Source organism: Marmota flaviventris, chromosome 15 (assembly GCF_047511675.1).
Source record: "Marmota flaviventris isolate mMarFla1 chromosome 15, mMarFla1.hap1, whole genome shotgun sequence".
Taxonomy (NCBI): Eukaryota; Metazoa; Chordata; class Mammalia; order Rodentia; family Sciuridae; genus Marmota; species Marmota flaviventris.
In genome coordinates, this window is record NC_092512.1 from 58,489,942 (window position 1) to 58,509,076 (window position 19,135).

The 19,135-nt window shown below is 38.4% G+C and overlaps 1 protein-coding gene across 2 annotated transcripts; it reads right to left on the bottom strand.

Moving 5' to 3' along the window:
- Positions 1 to 642: 642 nt before the first annotated feature.
- Gdap1 (ganglioside induced differentiation associated protein 1) lies at positions 643 to 17,592 on the bottom strand. Of its 2 annotated transcripts, XM_027950643.3 has the most exons (6): positions 17,476 to 17,592; positions 16,576 to 16,768; positions 7,031 to 7,204; positions 3,331 to 3,425; positions 2,399 to 2,513; positions 643 to 1,025 (listed from the first exon to the last, which is right to left on the bottom strand). In XM_027950643.3, the coding sequence occupies exons 1-6, from the start codon at positions 17,590 to 17,592 to the stop codon at positions 643 to 645; spliced, it is 1,077 nt and encodes a 358-aa protein (XP_027806444.1). The 2 variants fall into 2 exon arrangements, with proteins under 2 accessions (XP_027806444.1, XP_027806453.1); XM_027950652.1 differs by lacking the exon at positions 7,031 to 7,204.
- Positions 17,593 to 19,135: the final 1,543 nt, after the last annotated feature.

Sequence of the window (19,135 nt, forward strand, 5' to 3'; positions counted from 1 at the left end):
GATGTTTACCAAGGAGCCAGGCAGCTGCAAGTGACACTGGAAGCAATTGGAGATTAGAATCAACTGCTGTACACTACGCAGATTTCATTCTCCTGTTTTTCCTTCTCCTTCGCCTCACTCATTTCTGCCTGAAGCTAGTAGGACAGGATGTTGCTGTCTGGACCCATGAGTTGGTACAGAATTTCCCTAGTTTCTCCTGTAACAAGGATGACTTCTGAGTTCCAGGAGAAGATACTCTTAACAACTCAACACAGTATATTCAGAGAATCTCAGATTAAAAGCTATGTGTGGTCATGGGCTATTATTACTGTCTGTTTATCATAACCTTCTCCCAAAAAGAGAATTCAAAACTTGAATGGCATTTTGGTTTTAAGGTCTATGTCCTACCTGTCAGCATTTGACGTATCTTAACCTTGCACTTGTCTTAAGAATGAATTAGTTTAGGTTTGCAAATAAGTCATCTCAATTACCAACCTACAAAAACATTTTCATAACCTCCTCTCCCCACATAAACTACTCAAAGAGTAAAGTAAATTATGCTTTTCACTAATTGCCCAGGACAATTCCTCACTGGGTCTCTAAGAGTAGACAAGGGTCTAGCTGAATGGTTGGATGAGCTGCCACCTCCATATCCCAACAAACCTAGAAATAATTTGGTCTGGGTCTAAGCGCTAATATCACGCTGCCAAGTCTCTTTCTGAAAAGCATAAAAGCAAAATATCCCACTCCTGCAAGCAAACCAACCACAAGGGTGGTGCCAAGAACTTTTGGGGCCCTTTTCTTGGCCACCCGGAATGCTGTTGGCAGCACTGCAGAGATTAATATATTGTTGACATGTCCCAAAACCTTGTTAAATGTTTTTCTCTTCAAGACACGCTCGTAATAGGTTTCCAAGTTCGGTCGCTTTCCATTTCCCCAATTCCTCCTTGCAAAACCCAGGAACTTCAATCGATGCAGTGTGACAGCAAGTGAGACATCTGCCAGGGTAAAGGCTTCTCCGCAGAGCCAAGGCTGGTGGCCCTCTTCTAATCAGAGAAAAGGACATGGAGAATTAGAGGCAAAGCACCGTATTAACAGACTCTACATGGTACCTGAAGTCTCAGCCTTAAGGACAAATGTAAGTGGAGCGAAAAATGAAGGCTATGGGGCTGGGGTCGTGGCTCAGAGGAAGAGTGGTCGCCTAGCATGTGTGAGGCACTGGGCTCGATCCTCAACACCATATAAAAAAATAATAAATTTTTTTTTTTAAATGAAGGCTATGGCATATTTCCTTGACAATCACACTAAGTAATTTTATGCTTTAAAAAAAAAAAGTCCATGCAAATGTATCCCAAGCTAAAGGAGACTTGTTTAGACATCTGTCAGCCACCTAAGTCCTTAGGTAACATTGGAATCACTTGAGCTCAAAGCCATTCTATCATTTTGTAAAGGCCTCAGAAGTTGAAAGCCTGTGAACCAAAGGATTTAACAGACACTTCCTCCTGGAAGGAAAACACAGGTGCGCCTTAGAAAAATCATCAAGTTAAGCTTCAAACATCACTCAGGGACTATTGCTCTAGTCATAGTAAGCCCTTATTATCCACAGGCTCCACCTCCATGGATCAAAAATATTTGAAAAAGAAAACTGCATTTGTACTGAACAAGTATGGACTTTTTTCTTGATATTATTCCTTAAACAACAGAGTATAACAACTATTTTTATGGCATTTACATTATTTGACATATTACAAGTAATCTAAATATACAGGAGAATGTGCTTCGGTAATGTGCAAATACTGTATTATTTTATGTAAGGGATTTGGGAATCCAAGGATTTTAGTGTCCTAATGGGCCTTCATATACTTATTGAAAGCAGAAGAGAGTTCCTATTATAAACAGGTTTCAGGAAACATGGTCTTCAACTCTGTCATCAGAGTAGCACAAATGGTCCATGTGTATACACCTGGGTGATGGCTTAGTCCTAAAGTTCACAGGTGCAACACATGGATGCTCACTGGTCATCCTACAGATACACACATGCTGGCTTCCACTTTACACTTTAGACTGAAAGATGTCTCCCTACCTAAGGAAAAAATCAGAAGGGCATTCAAGTAATTACTCAGGTTATTCAAACAAACTAACTACAAATGTGTAAAACAGGTTAGGGAGGAATCTCCCAACCAAAATACAAATGGTGCAGAAAAATACTTCCCCCGTCATATTTCATATAGACTGAGTTACAATTAGATACCTGAGTTCTTCTCAGAGCAACAGCACTGTTGCTATCATAATTAAATCAGCCCATGAATAATAACAATAAAAGACAGATTATAAACATAACATGTTTGGTGAGATTTGTGATGTCCCTATAAGTACTCCTGATGTTGAAACAAGAAAAAGAATATAAAGGAGAACCTACCTGGGGTTTCTTCATTTCTTCTTTGCAACTCAGTTTCAACCTGATCCAAGACCTTCTCCAACTCATCAAGAATTTTCTTCAAGTATTTGACATTGTCATGATCAAGCAGCTTTGACTAATTAATAACCAAAGAAAAAAACTAAATAGGTTATCTATGCCTACAAAAAGTATCCACATAGCAAAAATTAGATATAAATTCTTATACAGAGATGGAACCTGTTTATTTTAGATAATGGAAAAAATATATAATAACTTTGTCAAAGCCAATGTGAAATTGCAGGGAAATACCCCAGCTGCGAAAACATCGCAAGACTAGAACCACAGCCCACTGGTCAAATGTTGAGGCACATAGAGCCTCCTCTAGTCCACAATGAAGAATCAGTTTGAGCAGCCTTGAGAGAATGAATGACCCAAAGGTTAGGAACAAAGCAGAAGTCTGAGTGCAGCAAGTGGACAGTAAGGGACAGCAGCTGTATGCACAGGCATTTCTCCTGAGGCGCTAATTTAGCTAAGAGAGGATAAAGGAAGGTGGAAATGGAGGGACAGTTGGGAGTGCTGCTGCTGTGACATCTATACTGTGGGAGAGTCTTCTATGTGTTGATGGGCCACAGGGAAAGAATCAACAGAAAGCAAAAGGAACTGCTGCTCCTTGTCAGGGGGCAGAGCAAGCCAGTGTCTGGAGGGACACAGGCCTAGAAATGGCTTATTGTATTAACTTGCTGTTGCATTTTATAATCTTCCATGGCAGCTAGCAATGTTGAGTATCTGCTTCCTATATAATCATCTCTTGGTTTAACTATCAAATGTAGTAATGAAAACTTTTTCTAAAAGAAAGCATAAGCTACAGGTAACACACACTGGTGAACAGCAAGATTTAATAGAAGATGTTCTACAAACAGTGAATGTCGACTGCAGACAGCATGGTCACTCACTTTGAGCCGTTTCTGTTTGGCAATGTATGCCTCCTGTAAATCAGGGTTTTCTTCAGCAAGTTTCTTCAATTCGGACTCTGTGTTACCAATTTGGCCTGATAAGAGAAGCATTTTTGAGATTAGAAAAGTATTCTCTCCTTTCTGTACCAGACACAGGGGGAAGTGGGAAAACGCTATGGTAAAGGCATGAGCTCTGGGGCTGGTGCCCTGCCACTGCCTCAGACATGCCCTGTCTATGCCTCAGTCTCCTCACCTTTAAGATGAGATAATGAGTACCTACCACACAGGCTAAGGACTGAGCAGCTCCCACAGGCACTTAGAGCAAGGCCTGGCACATTCCAGGGCTCCATGCACGTGAGTTGTTCTCCCTTCCCGCACTTCAAGTTTCCATATGAACTTCTTTGTGAAGAGGAAAAGCCTTATTTTTAAAATACTGTTCACTATAGGTGATAGAATGGTAGTCAGAATGTGTGTTTCAAATCATATGAGTACTTATGAAGAGATAGAGTGGGGACAAGAAAAAGAGGGAAAGCAAGAAGAGAGGGAGAGGAGAAGAGGAAGGAAGTAGAGAGGGAAGAGAAGAGGTGTCAAAGGAGGAAAAATAACAGCATAAAGAGGAACAATAAAGGCAAGGTATGATGTGGTGGGAAAACATGGCTTCTGCATCTAGAAGACCTGGGCTTGATTGTTCCTAGTCAAACACCCTAGAGTTTGACCACGGTCACCATCCCTGGGCCTCTGTCTCCAGTCACCGGCATTATGGAGCATACTTCCTTCGGAGGCTCCACCTCCTGTGCACTGACCCTCCTCTAGCCTCATGGCAGAACGAAGGGAGAGAGCTGTATGACACAACTCAACCTCAATAAATCTCCACTCACTGACTGCAGAGGCAATGCCTAGACACCAACTAGTCCAGCTCCCTCACACCATGAGATGATAATTATAGACCAGACATGTAAACTTAGCTGTTCATAATCCAAGTGGATTCCAGTTTTTCTGACTCCCAGTCCACCTGTTTTATAAGAATATGTGATGTTCTCTACTGTCACACAGGTCACTCTTACAAAGAGTTTTATCCAAGCTTGGCCCTCAAAGTCAAAAGCTGACAAATCAGGGCCCACTGACAATAAACGTCCAGCTACCTTGCAGAAGAGCAGATAAACCTGACTAGTTCTTGGATCAATTCAGAATATGCATATATACAAAGCACACTCAATAACCCTATTCCCTCTCAATGACAATGCTGTGTCTCAAAATGAATCAAAAGAAGCAATAAGACAGATGATAGAAATTAAAGGCATAAAAATAGGAAAAGAAGAACTGAAATTAGCACTATTTGAGGATGACATGATTCTATACCCAAAAGGTTCTACCAAAAAACTTCTAAAACTAGTAAATGAATTCAGCAAAGTGGCGGGATATAAAATCAACACTCATAAGTCTAAGGGATTCCTGTATATCAGTGACAAACCCTCTGAAAGGGAAATCAGGACAACCACCCCATTCACAATATCCTCAAAAAAAATAAAATATTTGGGAATCAACCTAACAAAAGAGGTGAAAGACCTTTACAATGAAAACTACAGAACACTAAAGAGGGAAATAGAAGAAGACCTTAGAAGATGGAAAGATATACCTTGCTCATGGATAGGCAGAATTAACATCATTAAAATGGCCATATTACCAAAAGTACTCTATAGGTTTAATGCGATGCCAATCAAAATCCCAATGGCATTCCTCGCAGAAATAGAAAAATCAATCATGAAATTCATCTGGAGAAATAAAAGACGCAGAATAGCTAAAGCAATTCTAAGCAGGAAGAGTGAAAGAGGTGGTATAGCGATACCAGATTTCAAACTATACTATAGAGCAATAGTAACAAAAACAGCATGGTATTGGTACCGAAACAGGCAGGTAGAGGACACAGAGACCAATCCACAAAATTACAACTACCTTATATTAGACAAAGGTGCTAAAAGCATGCAATGGAGAAAGGATAGCATCTTCAACAAATGGTGCTGGGAGAACTGGAAATCCATATACAACAAAGTGAAATTGAATCCCTTTCTCTCACCATGCACAAAAATTAACTCAAAATGGATCAAGGAGCTAGGAATCAAACCAGAGACTCTGCATCTAATAGAAGAAAAAGTTGGCCCTAATCTCCATCTCGTGGGGTCGGGCTCCAAATTCCTTAATAGGACACCTATAGCACAAGAGTTAAAATCAAGAATCAACAAATGGGACATATTCAAACTAAAAAGTTTTTTCTCAGCAAGAGAAATAAATCTTCAGATAGAGCGCTAATCTCCAGAGTATACAAAGAACTCAAAAAGTTAAACAACAAAAAAACAAATAACCCAATCAACAAATGGGCCAAAGATCTAAACAGACACTTCACAGAGGAGGATATACAATAAATCAACAAGTACACAAAAAAATGCTCACCATCTCTAGCTATCAGAGAAATGCAAATTAAAACCACTCTAAGATACCATCTCACTCCAGTAAGAAAGGCAGCCATTATGAAGTCAAACAATAACAAGTGCTGGTGAGGATGTGGGGAAAAAGGTACACTTGTACATTGCTGGTGGGACTGCAGACTGGTGCAGCCAATTTGGAGGGCAGTATGCAGATTCCTTGGAAAGCTGGGAATGGAACCACCATTTGACCCAGCTATTCCCCTTCTCGGACTATACCCAAAAGACCTAAAAAGAGCATACTACAGGGACACAGCTACATCAATGTTCATAGCAGCACAATTCACAATAGCTAGACTGTGGAACCAACCCAGATGCCCTTCAACAGATAAATGGATTAAAAAAATGTGGCATTTATATACAATGGAATATTACTCAGCATTAAAAAATAACAAAATCATGGCATTTGCAGGGAAATTGATGGCATTACAGCAGATTATGCTAAGCAAAGTTAGCCAATCCCTAAAAAACAAATGCCGAATGTCTTCTCTGATATAAGGGAGGTGACTCAAAACAGAGTAGGAAGGAAGAGCATGAGAAGAAGATTACCACGAAACAAGAAAAAGAGAAGGGAGGGAAAGGGAGGGAGAAGGGGAATTGCACGGAAGACAGAAGGAGACCCTCATGGGTTCACAAAATACATATACAATGGTGTGAGGGGGAAGGGAAGAAAAAAAAAGAGAGAGAGATAAGTGTCACGGTAGAATGAGTAGAGAATAGTGATGGGAGGGGAGGGGAGGGGAGGGGAGTGGGGGATAGGAGGGCAGCAGAATACAACTGACACTAGGATTGCTGTATGTATACACATGGATGTATAACCAATGTGTTCCTGCAATCTGTACATGTGGAAAAATGAGAATTCATACCCTATTTGAATCAAATGTATGATATGTCAAGATCATTGTATTGTCTTGAGCAACTAATAAGAAAAAAAAAATGAATCAAAAGAAAACTTCAGCAGGGCACAGTGGCACACACCTATAATCCCAGCAGCTCAGGAGGCTGAGGCAGGAGGATCATGAGTTCAAAGCCAGCCTCAGCAACAGCAAGGCCCTAAGCAACTCAGTGAAACCCTGTCTCTAAATAAAATACAAAATAAGGCTGAGAATATGGCTCAGTAGTCGAGGGCCCCTGAGTTCAATCCCTGGTAGCCCCCGCAAAAAAAAAAAAAAGAAGGAAAACTTCAAACTGAATTCCAGGTCTTTAAAATTTTTACATACTGCGAATCCTTGTGGTTGCATAAGCTGGGATCATGGAGTCCACGGTCAGCTCAGGGTGTAAAATGCAGCCATGTGTATAGGCATCCATTGGCAAGGAGTCCAGAAGCTCTCGGTAATGTTGCACTCGCGGATAATACATGCTTCCTTTATCAGGCATTAACCTGGGTGTTCTTTCTAAAATACAGAAACATAAACACAAGTATTGAAGAAAAAGTTACAAATGTTATATCCAAAAGCAAAAATCCTCATCCCTCATCATTAACATTTCAACATTATATAATTACATTTAAAAGATTATGTCCCCAGTCCAGTCTGTTTGAAATAGCCTGATGCACTAGACCAGATTCCTAACCACAATCACACTGACATCCTTTCACTTCTCCACTTTGCATACTGCTGCTGAACCCTCCAAGTCCAGTTCTTTACTCCACTTGCTCCATGAAGCATGCCCAACCTCCTGCATCTATCACCCATCAATCACCTCAGGTGTGCCTTCCTCTACATATCCATAATACAGGCACATACTCTTATACAGAAGTTATCACTCTATAAATAGTTGTATCTTTTTGCATCATGGACATCTTCCTGAGAAGAAACACATTTTAGGCCCTCCACAAGTGAAGGAATACTCACTATGGGAAAATAATCAACCAACACTAGGAGTGACCCTACTAATACTATATAAATATTAAATGACAATCTGAATAGAACAATAAAAGCCTTTGAACATATACCACAGCACTTTCCCTAGGAATATCTAATATCTGGAAAGTGTGTTCCACTTGAATCTTCACTTGAGGGCAGGTTAAAATCTAGACTGCAGATTCTTTGCAGGCAGAAATCATATATTGTTCTCTACTAAATCCCTAGTGCCTAATATAATGTCTGATACAGAAGGTGCTCACTAACTTATAATTAATACTTTCCCAACTTCCAGTTATTTTAGAATATTGGAGTTCAAGAAAGAAGCTCTGAAGTACTTAGTGAAGACAGTGAGATATGGAGGCTGAGAAGTTCTCCCAGGATCCCACAGCTATTTAGAGGCAGAACAAGAACTGAAGGCATCTGGTTCCAGTGAGATGTAGTGCTCTATTTTATGATATTATTATAATATCTTCAAAGGATTTAGAGACTATCCAGAAAGAATAATAGTGACATCCCAAATGTCAGGAATATGTCCCCTCAGAATCATTTCCCACTGTTTCTTAAACCATCCCTGAAAAACTACCAACCAGCTTATTCTGCCTAATGAAAGAAACAGTCTCAATGTTCTTCATATATTGATTTCTTAGTTTGCATTATCTATTTAATTTAGAATTCTTCTGAGAATCTCATACTCATTCATAAATGTCAATGATTCATAGTTGGTTGCCATCAACAGAGCATTTCAGGCAAGATCTCCTAATGTCTGACCAAGCAGAATAAGCTTTTTAAACTAGCAGGCTATTTCTGACTCTAAGAATAAAGAAGATGGATTACTCTTCAAACCAGCAGACAAATATCTAATTCCCTGCTGGAGAGTCCAACGCTAAGGGCTGCATTAGAATAACCAAGAATGAAGTATCAGCTATATTCTGCTCCTCCAAAAGATTACCACACCAGAACATACTGCAATACTGACCCCACATGGAAAAAGGGCAGGTAAGTCACCTATGACACAGTCAGGCTCTCAACATGGAGGATCTTACAATTAACTCCTTGGGTTGACTTCTCAGGACCTCTACAGTGAACATGCGATGCACCAGGACCCAACTAATGCATGGTAGTCATTTCCATGCAGACCACAGATCCCAGGCCTTGAAATCTTAAGGAAATTTTAGCCTCTCATTTACCACCAAACTCTTCTCAAAATAATAGTGTTCTTAAATGCATAGAATACAAAACATGGGATTGCAAAAGATATTATATTGAAAATAACTTTAAATGATAAAATACTAATATGCATGTCTCTTTAACACATTAATAAGATTTAGCAGCAGGTCTAATAACTATCCTAATTTTTAAAAAAATTAAGATATCTATAATAATTTAATATGCCATGAATGGATCTGATTTTCATTGTTAACAAAGTCATAAGCATTCTTGATATTGTTATGGATTATATCTAATAAGTAATGAAAGGAAATGATAGATTCCTGTTAGAAATTAGTAAAAATAAAGAAAATTTTTTCTCAAATATTTCAACTCTCCTAAATTCTATTCCTAAACCCTTAAGGGCAACATTTTCCACATATAGACTAAGGGTCCTTGGGTTTCCCCCAAGATACTTTGCGGGGAATCCACAAAATCAAAGCTACTTTTTAATAGCAACACTAAGATGTTGTTCGCTTTTTCACTCTTGCTGTTTCTTAAGCATAGGGCAGAGCTTTCCAGAGGCCACAGGAAAGGTGATTACTACATCACTTTGACAACTAGCAGGATGTGTGATTGAACATTTTAAAATTTTCTCAGTTTAAATTTCTAAATATAAGTATTGATAGAAATGACCCACATAAACAAAACTCTCGGGCATCCTCAATTATTTGTAAGACAAAGGGATCATGAGACCAAAAAAGTTTTAGAACCACTGCTTTAGGGAAGTCAAAGATCCTCAGGTTAATAACCATAAACAGCACAACATTTTCAGACGAGATCGGGCGCATTCAGGGTGGTATGGCCATAGACCAGCACAACATTTTCAAATGCTTCCCAAATGTCAAATTGATGACTGCTGGCTCTGGCTGCCTCTGGTGCCAGGCCCTGAAGCATTCTCCAGAACAGCATTCCACTTCCTTCCCAGGAAAGTAAACGAGAGAAGGAAAAACAAATGTCCAATTGCTTCCTGGGTTAGTTCCATCTGCCAAACCTGAATTCTTCATAGGAGAACAAATGCTTGAATTCATGAAAATAAATTTCTTCTTCTCATGCCTTTGCCGCCTACTATCTCCTAAAGTACTCCACCAGACACAGCGTAAGATGCCCACTGCATCCACACTTTCTACCCATCTCCCTTTTCTCCCCACATGCTTCAAGGATGTCCATTCCAACATCACACAGGCAACCTCCTCCTCACCCCAGGGCACTGCAGCATCCACTGCCTCTGGGAATTTCCTTTGAATTATACAAGATATCTTCCCTCCCAAACCCATTCTATTTTAGTTTCCAACTCTTTCATTGAGCATCTTGGTTATATACAGTACACAGAGGAAGGGCAGGGAATCAGGGGAGTTTTCAGAAGCAACTGATGAAAGGAGGTCCCAGTATTGGGGATCGAGGTTGCACAGCAGGAGCCAGGCTTGGTGACTGCAAGAATAAATCAGGGTTGGGGTGTAAGCTCAGATGCAGGATATGTGCTCAGCATGCACAAGGCCCTGGGTTCAATATCCAGGACCACTACCAACAACAAAAAGAATAAATAGATAAATTGACAGAAGACCAATTAAATAAGTGACAAGACAGGTCTTGTATTGTACCTAAATTAGGTGGCAAATTAGAAAGATGCCAATAGAGAAAAAGCAGAGTTCCTATAGCAGAAAGAAAGATGTGATAACAGCAAGAGAAACCAAAAGAATGGGGGGGGGGGGTGAACAACAATAGAAGCATTCTGCAGCCATTTAGTGGAAACAAATGACCTGTATGTGAGCCCCTGTGTTGCTGAGTAGAATAACAATAACAATAATAGCTCTGGGCTATTTAAACAAAAAACAAAAACTACATTGGGTTTTCTCAAGGGCAAAAATGAAAAGAGTTAGGAGTTTAAAAGCGTAAGTTTCCATTATTCTACTAAATTAACTGGTCTGGTTTCCTAACATCCCTAGTGACAGTGGATAAAGCCATTATTATGCCTTGTTTTCAAGGAAGACACACCCCTCAGGTCTATTTTAGTAACTTATCCTATCTTCCTTATTAGATTAATGAAAACACATTAAAATTCAAATCTAACTCTATTGCTTTTTTTATTGCATAGTGGGGGCATGAGTATATACATAAGTAACTGAACAACAGTATACCCTTCAATTAGGCATCCATCAAGCTATTTAAACAAGTCATGACCTGAAGCAAAAGATATGGTTACAAGCTGACTAAAGACTCTCATCACTTTGGTACTAGAAAGATTAAATCTAAACACAAAAGAGGAAAAAAACACTTGGTGTCAAATTATGTGACCTCATATGCCTCCAGGGTTTTCTGAGACAGAGACAAATCTAGCATTTATTTTTCAAAATAATTTATACATTATATAGTAAATGTTCAACTACTTTGATAGGTATTATATTTAAGACTTTTAACAGAAACATTTGCAATGAGAGGGACAAATATTACTTGTGCCAACTGTTGGATACACTTACAGAACTATGGCCTCTGCACTTCAATATCCCTATCTGTCTGCTAAAATTGGACAAATCACAAAGTAAAACAATAACTTCTTTTCAAGCAACTTTTATTGACATAATCATTAATCTTAAAGACTCATTTTCTGTTCCTTACCATTTTCTCCAGTTTGTGTTAATATGAAGCTTTCAGTAGAGGTGCTAAAAGGTATATGAAGTTATTCAATTATTTAATTATATATGAGAATTATATATGAAAACCATTCACTGATAAGCATAATATCATTTTATAAACCTTAACAACTGGCCTTAAATATTTTAATGTAACAATTACTTCAAAATTAATGTTTTTTAAAATGTTATGCTTGAATTTTAATATATACTGTATTTATAAAATAAATTTATATTTCCTGGTCAGACTTATATGTTATTCTAATATCAGACCAGGATAGTTGATTATTTCAAAAGCAAATTCAATTTCTAAACACTTTAAATGATATAAGGCACAGGATATAATTTTCAAATTATAACATATTAAATTACCAAAACTCAATATTCATCATATATCATTGATTCTAGCTTACCATTCAGTTATTTGGCATAATAAATATCAGATGTTCTAATATTTTAGAGTAACTTCATACTCGCTTTTTAAATCTAGTAGCCAAATTAAATTTTATTTGAAGAAGTTTTGAATAGGAAAAAAATAGCTGGATTTTAAAATTCTATTAGTGTGTCCTTGTCATATCCTGTTCCTGAGTTTGCCTAATTTACTTACTGTCATACCTCATCTAACTTAATCAATGGCTTGCTTTAATAGAAGTATTCATTACACACCTGCACTGAAGAAGATATCAAGTACATGAAAAACTGAATAGTAATAATAGCATATGCATATATTAAAAACAAATTAGGAACTTTTATTGAACTTATAGGAAAAAAATATTTGAAGATTAATAAGCTTCCAATGATTTGGGATCTCTGAAGTATGCTGGGACCTTGCACCCAATTAATACCCAATAAATGGCTACTGAAAGAATGAATGAAAGGGGAGCACTAGGCCAGCTCTTAACTGAATCTGTCTAAATTCCTCCTTTGGCCCAAGTCTTGCCTGGACAATATCAGTCATGTCTACATCCTTCCTCCATGTGTATGCTTTCCAAAAACAAAACAAAAATATAATCAAACATAGCCATTAACCAATTTATATATGCACGATTTTAGGCTAAGACTTGAAAAAGGATTACCTTGACTCTCATATTTCTCCCCTAAAACTATCCATTATTTAATGGATCATCACAAAAGCACAAGGATATAGACATGAATAGTGGTACACAAAAAGGTCAAGCAAATCCTCATTTTTAGTATAGACCCCAGTTGACAGAATAAAAAAGGAGAGCAAAGGACAACAGGGATATTGGTTCATTATATGCTGTTGTTCTTTAGAAGAACGGCCACACCGTCTCCTCATCACACCTCCTGAACCACATCCGCTATTATCATTCTGACATGTCAACATTCCTCAAAATCCTATCCATACCTAGACAAAATGCCAAATGTTCTGACCAACTTTGAATGCAGAGGATTACCACCTGTACAGTCCAGATAGAACCTGAGATCACACTAACCTTTTGTTTCATTATCCATCCTTAAGTCAGCTGATTTTTAAAAACAAAATTTATATATTACATTAGCCTCATTAAAGTTTATCTGAGCTTTTTTTTTTAATTCTTATTCCATCAGAAACATTTCATAAGATGGTCATCATTTTAACCATTTTAGATTTTCTGTCATTCACATATGTAATAGAATGTCTTCTATGTCTTTATTCAACTCATTTATACGATTTTCAGGTTCAAGTCAGAGAATAGAAGACTATAGAATACTAGGGTTGGGGGGTTGAGGCTCAGTGGTATAGAGGTTACCAGGATGCACAAGACTCTGGATTAAATCCCCAGCACAGCCAAAAAGAAAAGAATGCTCTAGAGATCCCCATCCAGACTGACGCCTATTTCAATAATTCACTCATTTTAATCATTCAAAAGCATTTTAAAGCATCTATTAAAAAGCATTCACTTGTGCAAGGCATTGGGAATACAGTTTTTAATAAGACAGGCATTGTCTCTGACTTCATGGTGCTTACAGTACTCTATAAGTCATTCACATATTTAAAATAAAGTATGATAAAAATAATCATAAGTAAAATAAGAGTCCATAGCTAGAAAGGCAACCTGGTATAACAAATCTATAAATGAATATCCTTCAACATGGTAATTTATTCATCTACAAATGGTGCATTACTATCATCTAGCTATATTTGTCCCTTTATCCCACAAGGGTATTGTATAAAGTGATCTGAAATACTCTACTTACATCAAGATACAATGTATCTACAACCATGGCTGGTACATAATAGACACCTTTTTAAAATATGTTTGTCACATTCTCAAGCCATGTTGAGACTTAAGCTAGTTTCTTCTACTGAAAGACCCAAAACTTTTAAAACTATATTTTAAAAACCCTTGGCAATTTTATCAGTTGCAGAGATACAACAGATCCAACCAACTCTTATTTCACTCTTTTCTCTTCCCCAGGAGAGTAGTTATTTAATTGGAAAGGGGGGGAAAAAAACATTGGCAGTCCATTCTAGAATTCTGCCAGACTTCAAGTCAGTAATTTACAGCAGTGCTTAAAGCTTCAACACAGTAATTTATAGCATTATTCTCAAACTTTAATGTACATATAAATCACGCAGGGTTCTTGTTAAAACAAAGGTTCTAATTCTGTAGATCTGCTGTGAGATTTACAGTGCTGCATTCTAACAAGCTCTTGGGTGATGTCAGTGCTGCTGGTGGATGCAACACAGTTTAAATGCCAGGATCATAGGATTCCACTCTTTCCTTTCTTTTAACTGCTGGATTACGTTTATCACTTGTCTGGCTCTTTTCCTATTTCCCCATGAGTTCTTAAAGATAAAAATTAAGTATCTTAATTACAATAGTGATAACACTGATGTATGTTTTGTTTTTTTAATTCCAATACTCTGAGGTAAATTTCATCTTGACCTTTCAACTGGATTAGGCTTGATTTATATGACTATTGCTCTCTTTCTGTCTTTCTATCTACCATAAATTATAGATCCCTTAATCTTTTTTTTTTAATCCTTTCCAATTGGATACTTACCCTCCTGGGAAAGAGGAAAGAGTGAAATAAGAGTTCATTGGACTTGCTTTATCTCTACAACTGATAAACCTGAATCACCTAATCTAAAAGGCAAATAGAGAAATTTAATCACTAAAGGTATTCAGCAACTTAGTAGCTGCATCAGACTAAAAGCTGGAACTCTTGGTTGCTTTCTTATAAAAGCTCAACCAGAACAAAGTCTGCAATTCTATATTTCCATTCTATCATGTAGTTCAGAGTAACCTCTCCTCTATTTCAATAAGCAATCATAAAAAAAAAAAACAGATTTCCCTGGGTTAATTATCTAAATATAACTTAGCAAGACCCAGAATGCATTTCATTTTTGTCATTATTATATGGTAAAAGCAAAAGAGAAAGCCTAAGGAAAATTTTAAGGAAACCTAATATCAGTAACATTACTATGTTATAAAATATCATTGCAGAATTTCTCAGAAGGAAAAACAGTATAAGGAGGAGAAAAAGGAAGTGCAAGAGATGTGTAATATGACAGTAGTAGTAGTATTAGTTCATCAACGCTACCAAAAAGATTTAAATATGATTTTCCACTTAAAGATTTTTATCATATAAAACAGAATTCTTACACATTTTTTGTTCATTAATATAATCATTTCTCCCAAGAAATACAAATTATATTAACAGGCTTATCCATTTCCAAAAAGCTTAAGGTTGAGAAAAATTGTCAAATCAGTCACTATTTTCAGTATGATTCCCAGCACATAAGCAACAACAAATAATGGTGAAGAATAAGTAGTTCATGAAAACATTTGATTTAGGCCAAGGTCACCTTTAGTCATCCAATCAGAATCCAGAATCTAAGAAATTAAATTTTAATAGTGGTATCTCCTTAGCAAGTGTGTGTGTGTATATAAGTGTGCGCACGCGCGCGCACACACACACACACACAAATTAAGAATAGGGATTGCTCATCTAAGTTCTTGGGCTTTCCCATCCTCCTCATCTAGGTCTCATACCCATTTTCCTTCTGGATGCCTCAGATAATTCTTGGTCTGGTAATTTCCTTCCTCAGTTGCTTCTAATTCGGGCTTACATGCTGGTTTCATCCTACGAAATTAAACATTAGCATAACTAGTAGTAGATGAAAAGTAACAGGATCTCAGTTCTCTTAGAAGAAAACTCAGCTGAAAATTAGGAGCCTCATGCCCTGCCCTCAGCTCCACCATCGATCAGCAGTGTAATCTTGGGCAAATCACTGAAGCCACAGTTCAACTAAAAGGGTTGTAAGTGAGAATGTGTAAGTGGCAAAGACTACGGGAAACAGCCCATTTGGTATGAAGGCAATGGCGGCCAAAGACCCTGCTATAAAATGGCTATATTGCCTTGGGTAACCCTCTGTTCCTCTTTCTTCATGTACAAAATGGTAATAATTAGTCTATCTTAGATAGGTTCATTTGATGACTGACTGAAATAGAAACTATAAAATGTTTGATATATAAGCTATTAAATGACTATTACTGACAAACACTATACAAATTTAAGCCCTATTCTGTTTTTATAAAAAAAAAGATTTTAAAAATTCCAACTATACATAAGTACTAGGGCATAGAAATCGAAATACACTAATGTTCTATTCTACTTTTTCTGAGGTTTATTCCTCTTTTTCCTCTTAAGATGAAACCACTTGATAGATTGAATTGGTTTTCACAGTATACATTTAGAATCAGTATTCTGAATTTGACCCTAAAGCAATTAAATCACAACCACAAGCCACACACCTGCGGGGTTTTTTGCAAATAGATTTAAAAGAAAAATTTTGACATTAACATTTGTACTTTAAATGAAATTCTTTTAAACAGAGTTTATGCATACTGGTTTATGCAAAATTTGTTATTGACCTATATTATATTCGTGTGCTTATGGAAATGGAAAAGGTTTTTAATAACTAAAACCATAATGAAATGAGAAAGGGGAGAGAGAGAGGGGGAGGGAGGGGGAGAAGGACGGGGGAGAGAAAGAAGGTGCACATTTGTGTTGAGAGTAAATCCAAGAAATCACAAATAGCCTTAACATTACCATCCAGGAAAGTCTGTTCAAGATAATCAATGATCTGAGTGGCCTCACAAATTATGTTTTCCCCGTGGATAAGGACAGGCACTTCTCCAGTTGAGTTCAAACGCATAAACCAAGGCTCATTGTGCTCACTCAGGGGCAGACTTACATCATGTTCCTCGCACTTCAATGCCTTTTCAGCAATTACCAAACGCACCTGGAAGAGTTCACAAGGGTTACAGCAGTGCAGATAAGCTTTCAGTTAAATGACTTCCTGGATACCACTAAGCAGCCTTGCTGGGCTTCCAGAGATATTAACATTTTAAACGTTCTTTATAAGGATAGCTATTCCTAGAACGAATAAGTGAGATGTATTCCAGGGCCCTACTCTTAAAAAAAAAAAAAAAATTTGAGAAGACAAAGTACTGAAAATGATTCTGTCTGTATTATAGTCACCCTTCCCATCACCACCACTTTAGGTCCTAAACCTCATTATGGGTCCTCCCCCGACAAGAAGTTGAAGTACAGGTATCCTGGGCCTTGATGGAGAGAGTGAATTTCAGGAAGAGTGAAGAAGGGAGGGTTAAAAAAAAATGTAGATTATTAAGCGGTTGAATTAAGGAGCCTCCTCTGCCTGACTCCACAGGGCCCATTGCGCAAGGTCCAGAGAGGCCTTTCAGATTCTGAAAGTGATGCTTTCTCATTGCACGTCATGACTGGCAGTGTTGGGTCACTCCTTTTCCATCCCAGACCGATTCTCCCGCCTTTTCCCAAAGCTCATCCCAGCCCCGGAGCGCGTGCCCGCCGGGTTAGGACTCCGGAGGCGGGTTTCTGGGTAGGCCGGCGTGGCCCGGCGACACCCAGCGGGAGCTGTCCCGGTGCTGAAACCCGATCCGCGCGGCCCCAGGCAGCCGAGGCCTGTACCTTTTGAGAGCTGAAGGAATGCGTCCAGTGGTACAGAATGAGCTTAACCTCCGCGTCGGACTTGCCTTCCGCCATCAAGGGCGCTCCCGCCCTCTGCTCCTCCTGCCTCCGAGCCATTGCGGAGAGCTCGAGCGCAGGGAGCCTCGCCCGTCCGCCCGGCGCTTCTCCCACCCACGCCGCCTGGCGGAGCTTCTCTAGGTTTGCCCCGACGCCTGGCGGGGTAGGTGGGGGGACGATGAAGAGACCTCTGGGAAGTGTAGTTTTCACCCGCGAGAAGCTGCGGGGCCGAGGCCGCAGAGAAGCAGAGCTCTGCGCGCGCACGAGGGCCTGGAGCGCGGCAGTCAGCTGGGAGGTGCAACCAGGAGTATTTTAGGTTAAAAAAAAAAAAAAATCTAAAATATGAGTCCCTGGTTATTACGGTAAGGGAAAGATGGAGATAGCAAATTACTCATTGGTTTTGGAGGTTGTTTGGGTAGAAGGGAGCAGTTTCCCAAGATACTTAGGGCTCTTTGGTGGAAAGGAAGTTCCGGTGACAGATTAATCAGGACCAATGAGTTTTCACTAGAAGATGCTCTCATGAAAAAGAAAAAAGAAAAAAACATAAACAATGGCGATGTAAAACAGACTAGTTGTTAAACACAGAATTTTACAACAGAACTACCTGGAGTTATGTCCTAGTTTTTTCTTTTTCCCCATTTTTGAAGTGGAGGTAATTTTATTTTGCTCATGCAAAATTTGTTATTGACCCATATTATATTCGTTTTTGCAAGAACTTAATACATAAATAAAACGTTAAACACTCAGCTGGCACGTTGTAGACACGTAATATTATTCACAAGCTTAGTTGCCTTATAAAAATCTCTTTATGGTCATAGGCAGAATCATGCTTTCATACTAATTATTATTGTATACCTCTTAAAATTTGGCATCATAGTAAACTGGTAACATTTTTAGTAAATACACATAAATAGGATCATGAAATAAATCCCTGTGCAATTTGTGCAGCAAACATTGAGTACCTACTATTTTCCAGGTATTTTACTAGATCCGGGGAATACAGAGTTGTGCGTGACCTGAAACCTGGCACCCAAAATATAATTCTGGTGGCAGAGACAACAAATAGGTAACCACAATAAAAATTAAAACTGTCTTAGGGCAAGCACAAGATACTGTGAGAAAGAAAGGGATGGTGCCCAGCCCAGATAGGAAGGGCCCCTAGGAGACACAAAAATTTCCTGAGGTTCTTCCAAAGAGTGCAATAAAGACAGCACTTCATTTGTTCCCTGTAATTTTTACAATTTTAAAAGATTTTATATTGTCTTCATATATTCTTATATTAATTGAAATGCTTCAGCAAAAGTGATCTTGCAAAATTTGTTTTTTAAGTAGGTCAGTGCCCCCACTTCATCCCAGGCCAGGTGCTGGTATTGAGTCCAGGTCCTCAAGGATGCCAAGCACTTGATCTACCATTGAGCATCAGTTTACTTTAAAGTAGAAGGGGAATGAACAAACTTTGAAATTAGACAGAATAGAGTTTAAAGTCTGTGGTCACCCTGGCTTGATGTCTCTCTTCAGCTTTTACTTCATCACATATAAAATATGGATACGTAAAAATATGTGTCAACCCAGAATGCCATGGCAATTCAAGGAGAGAAATGCA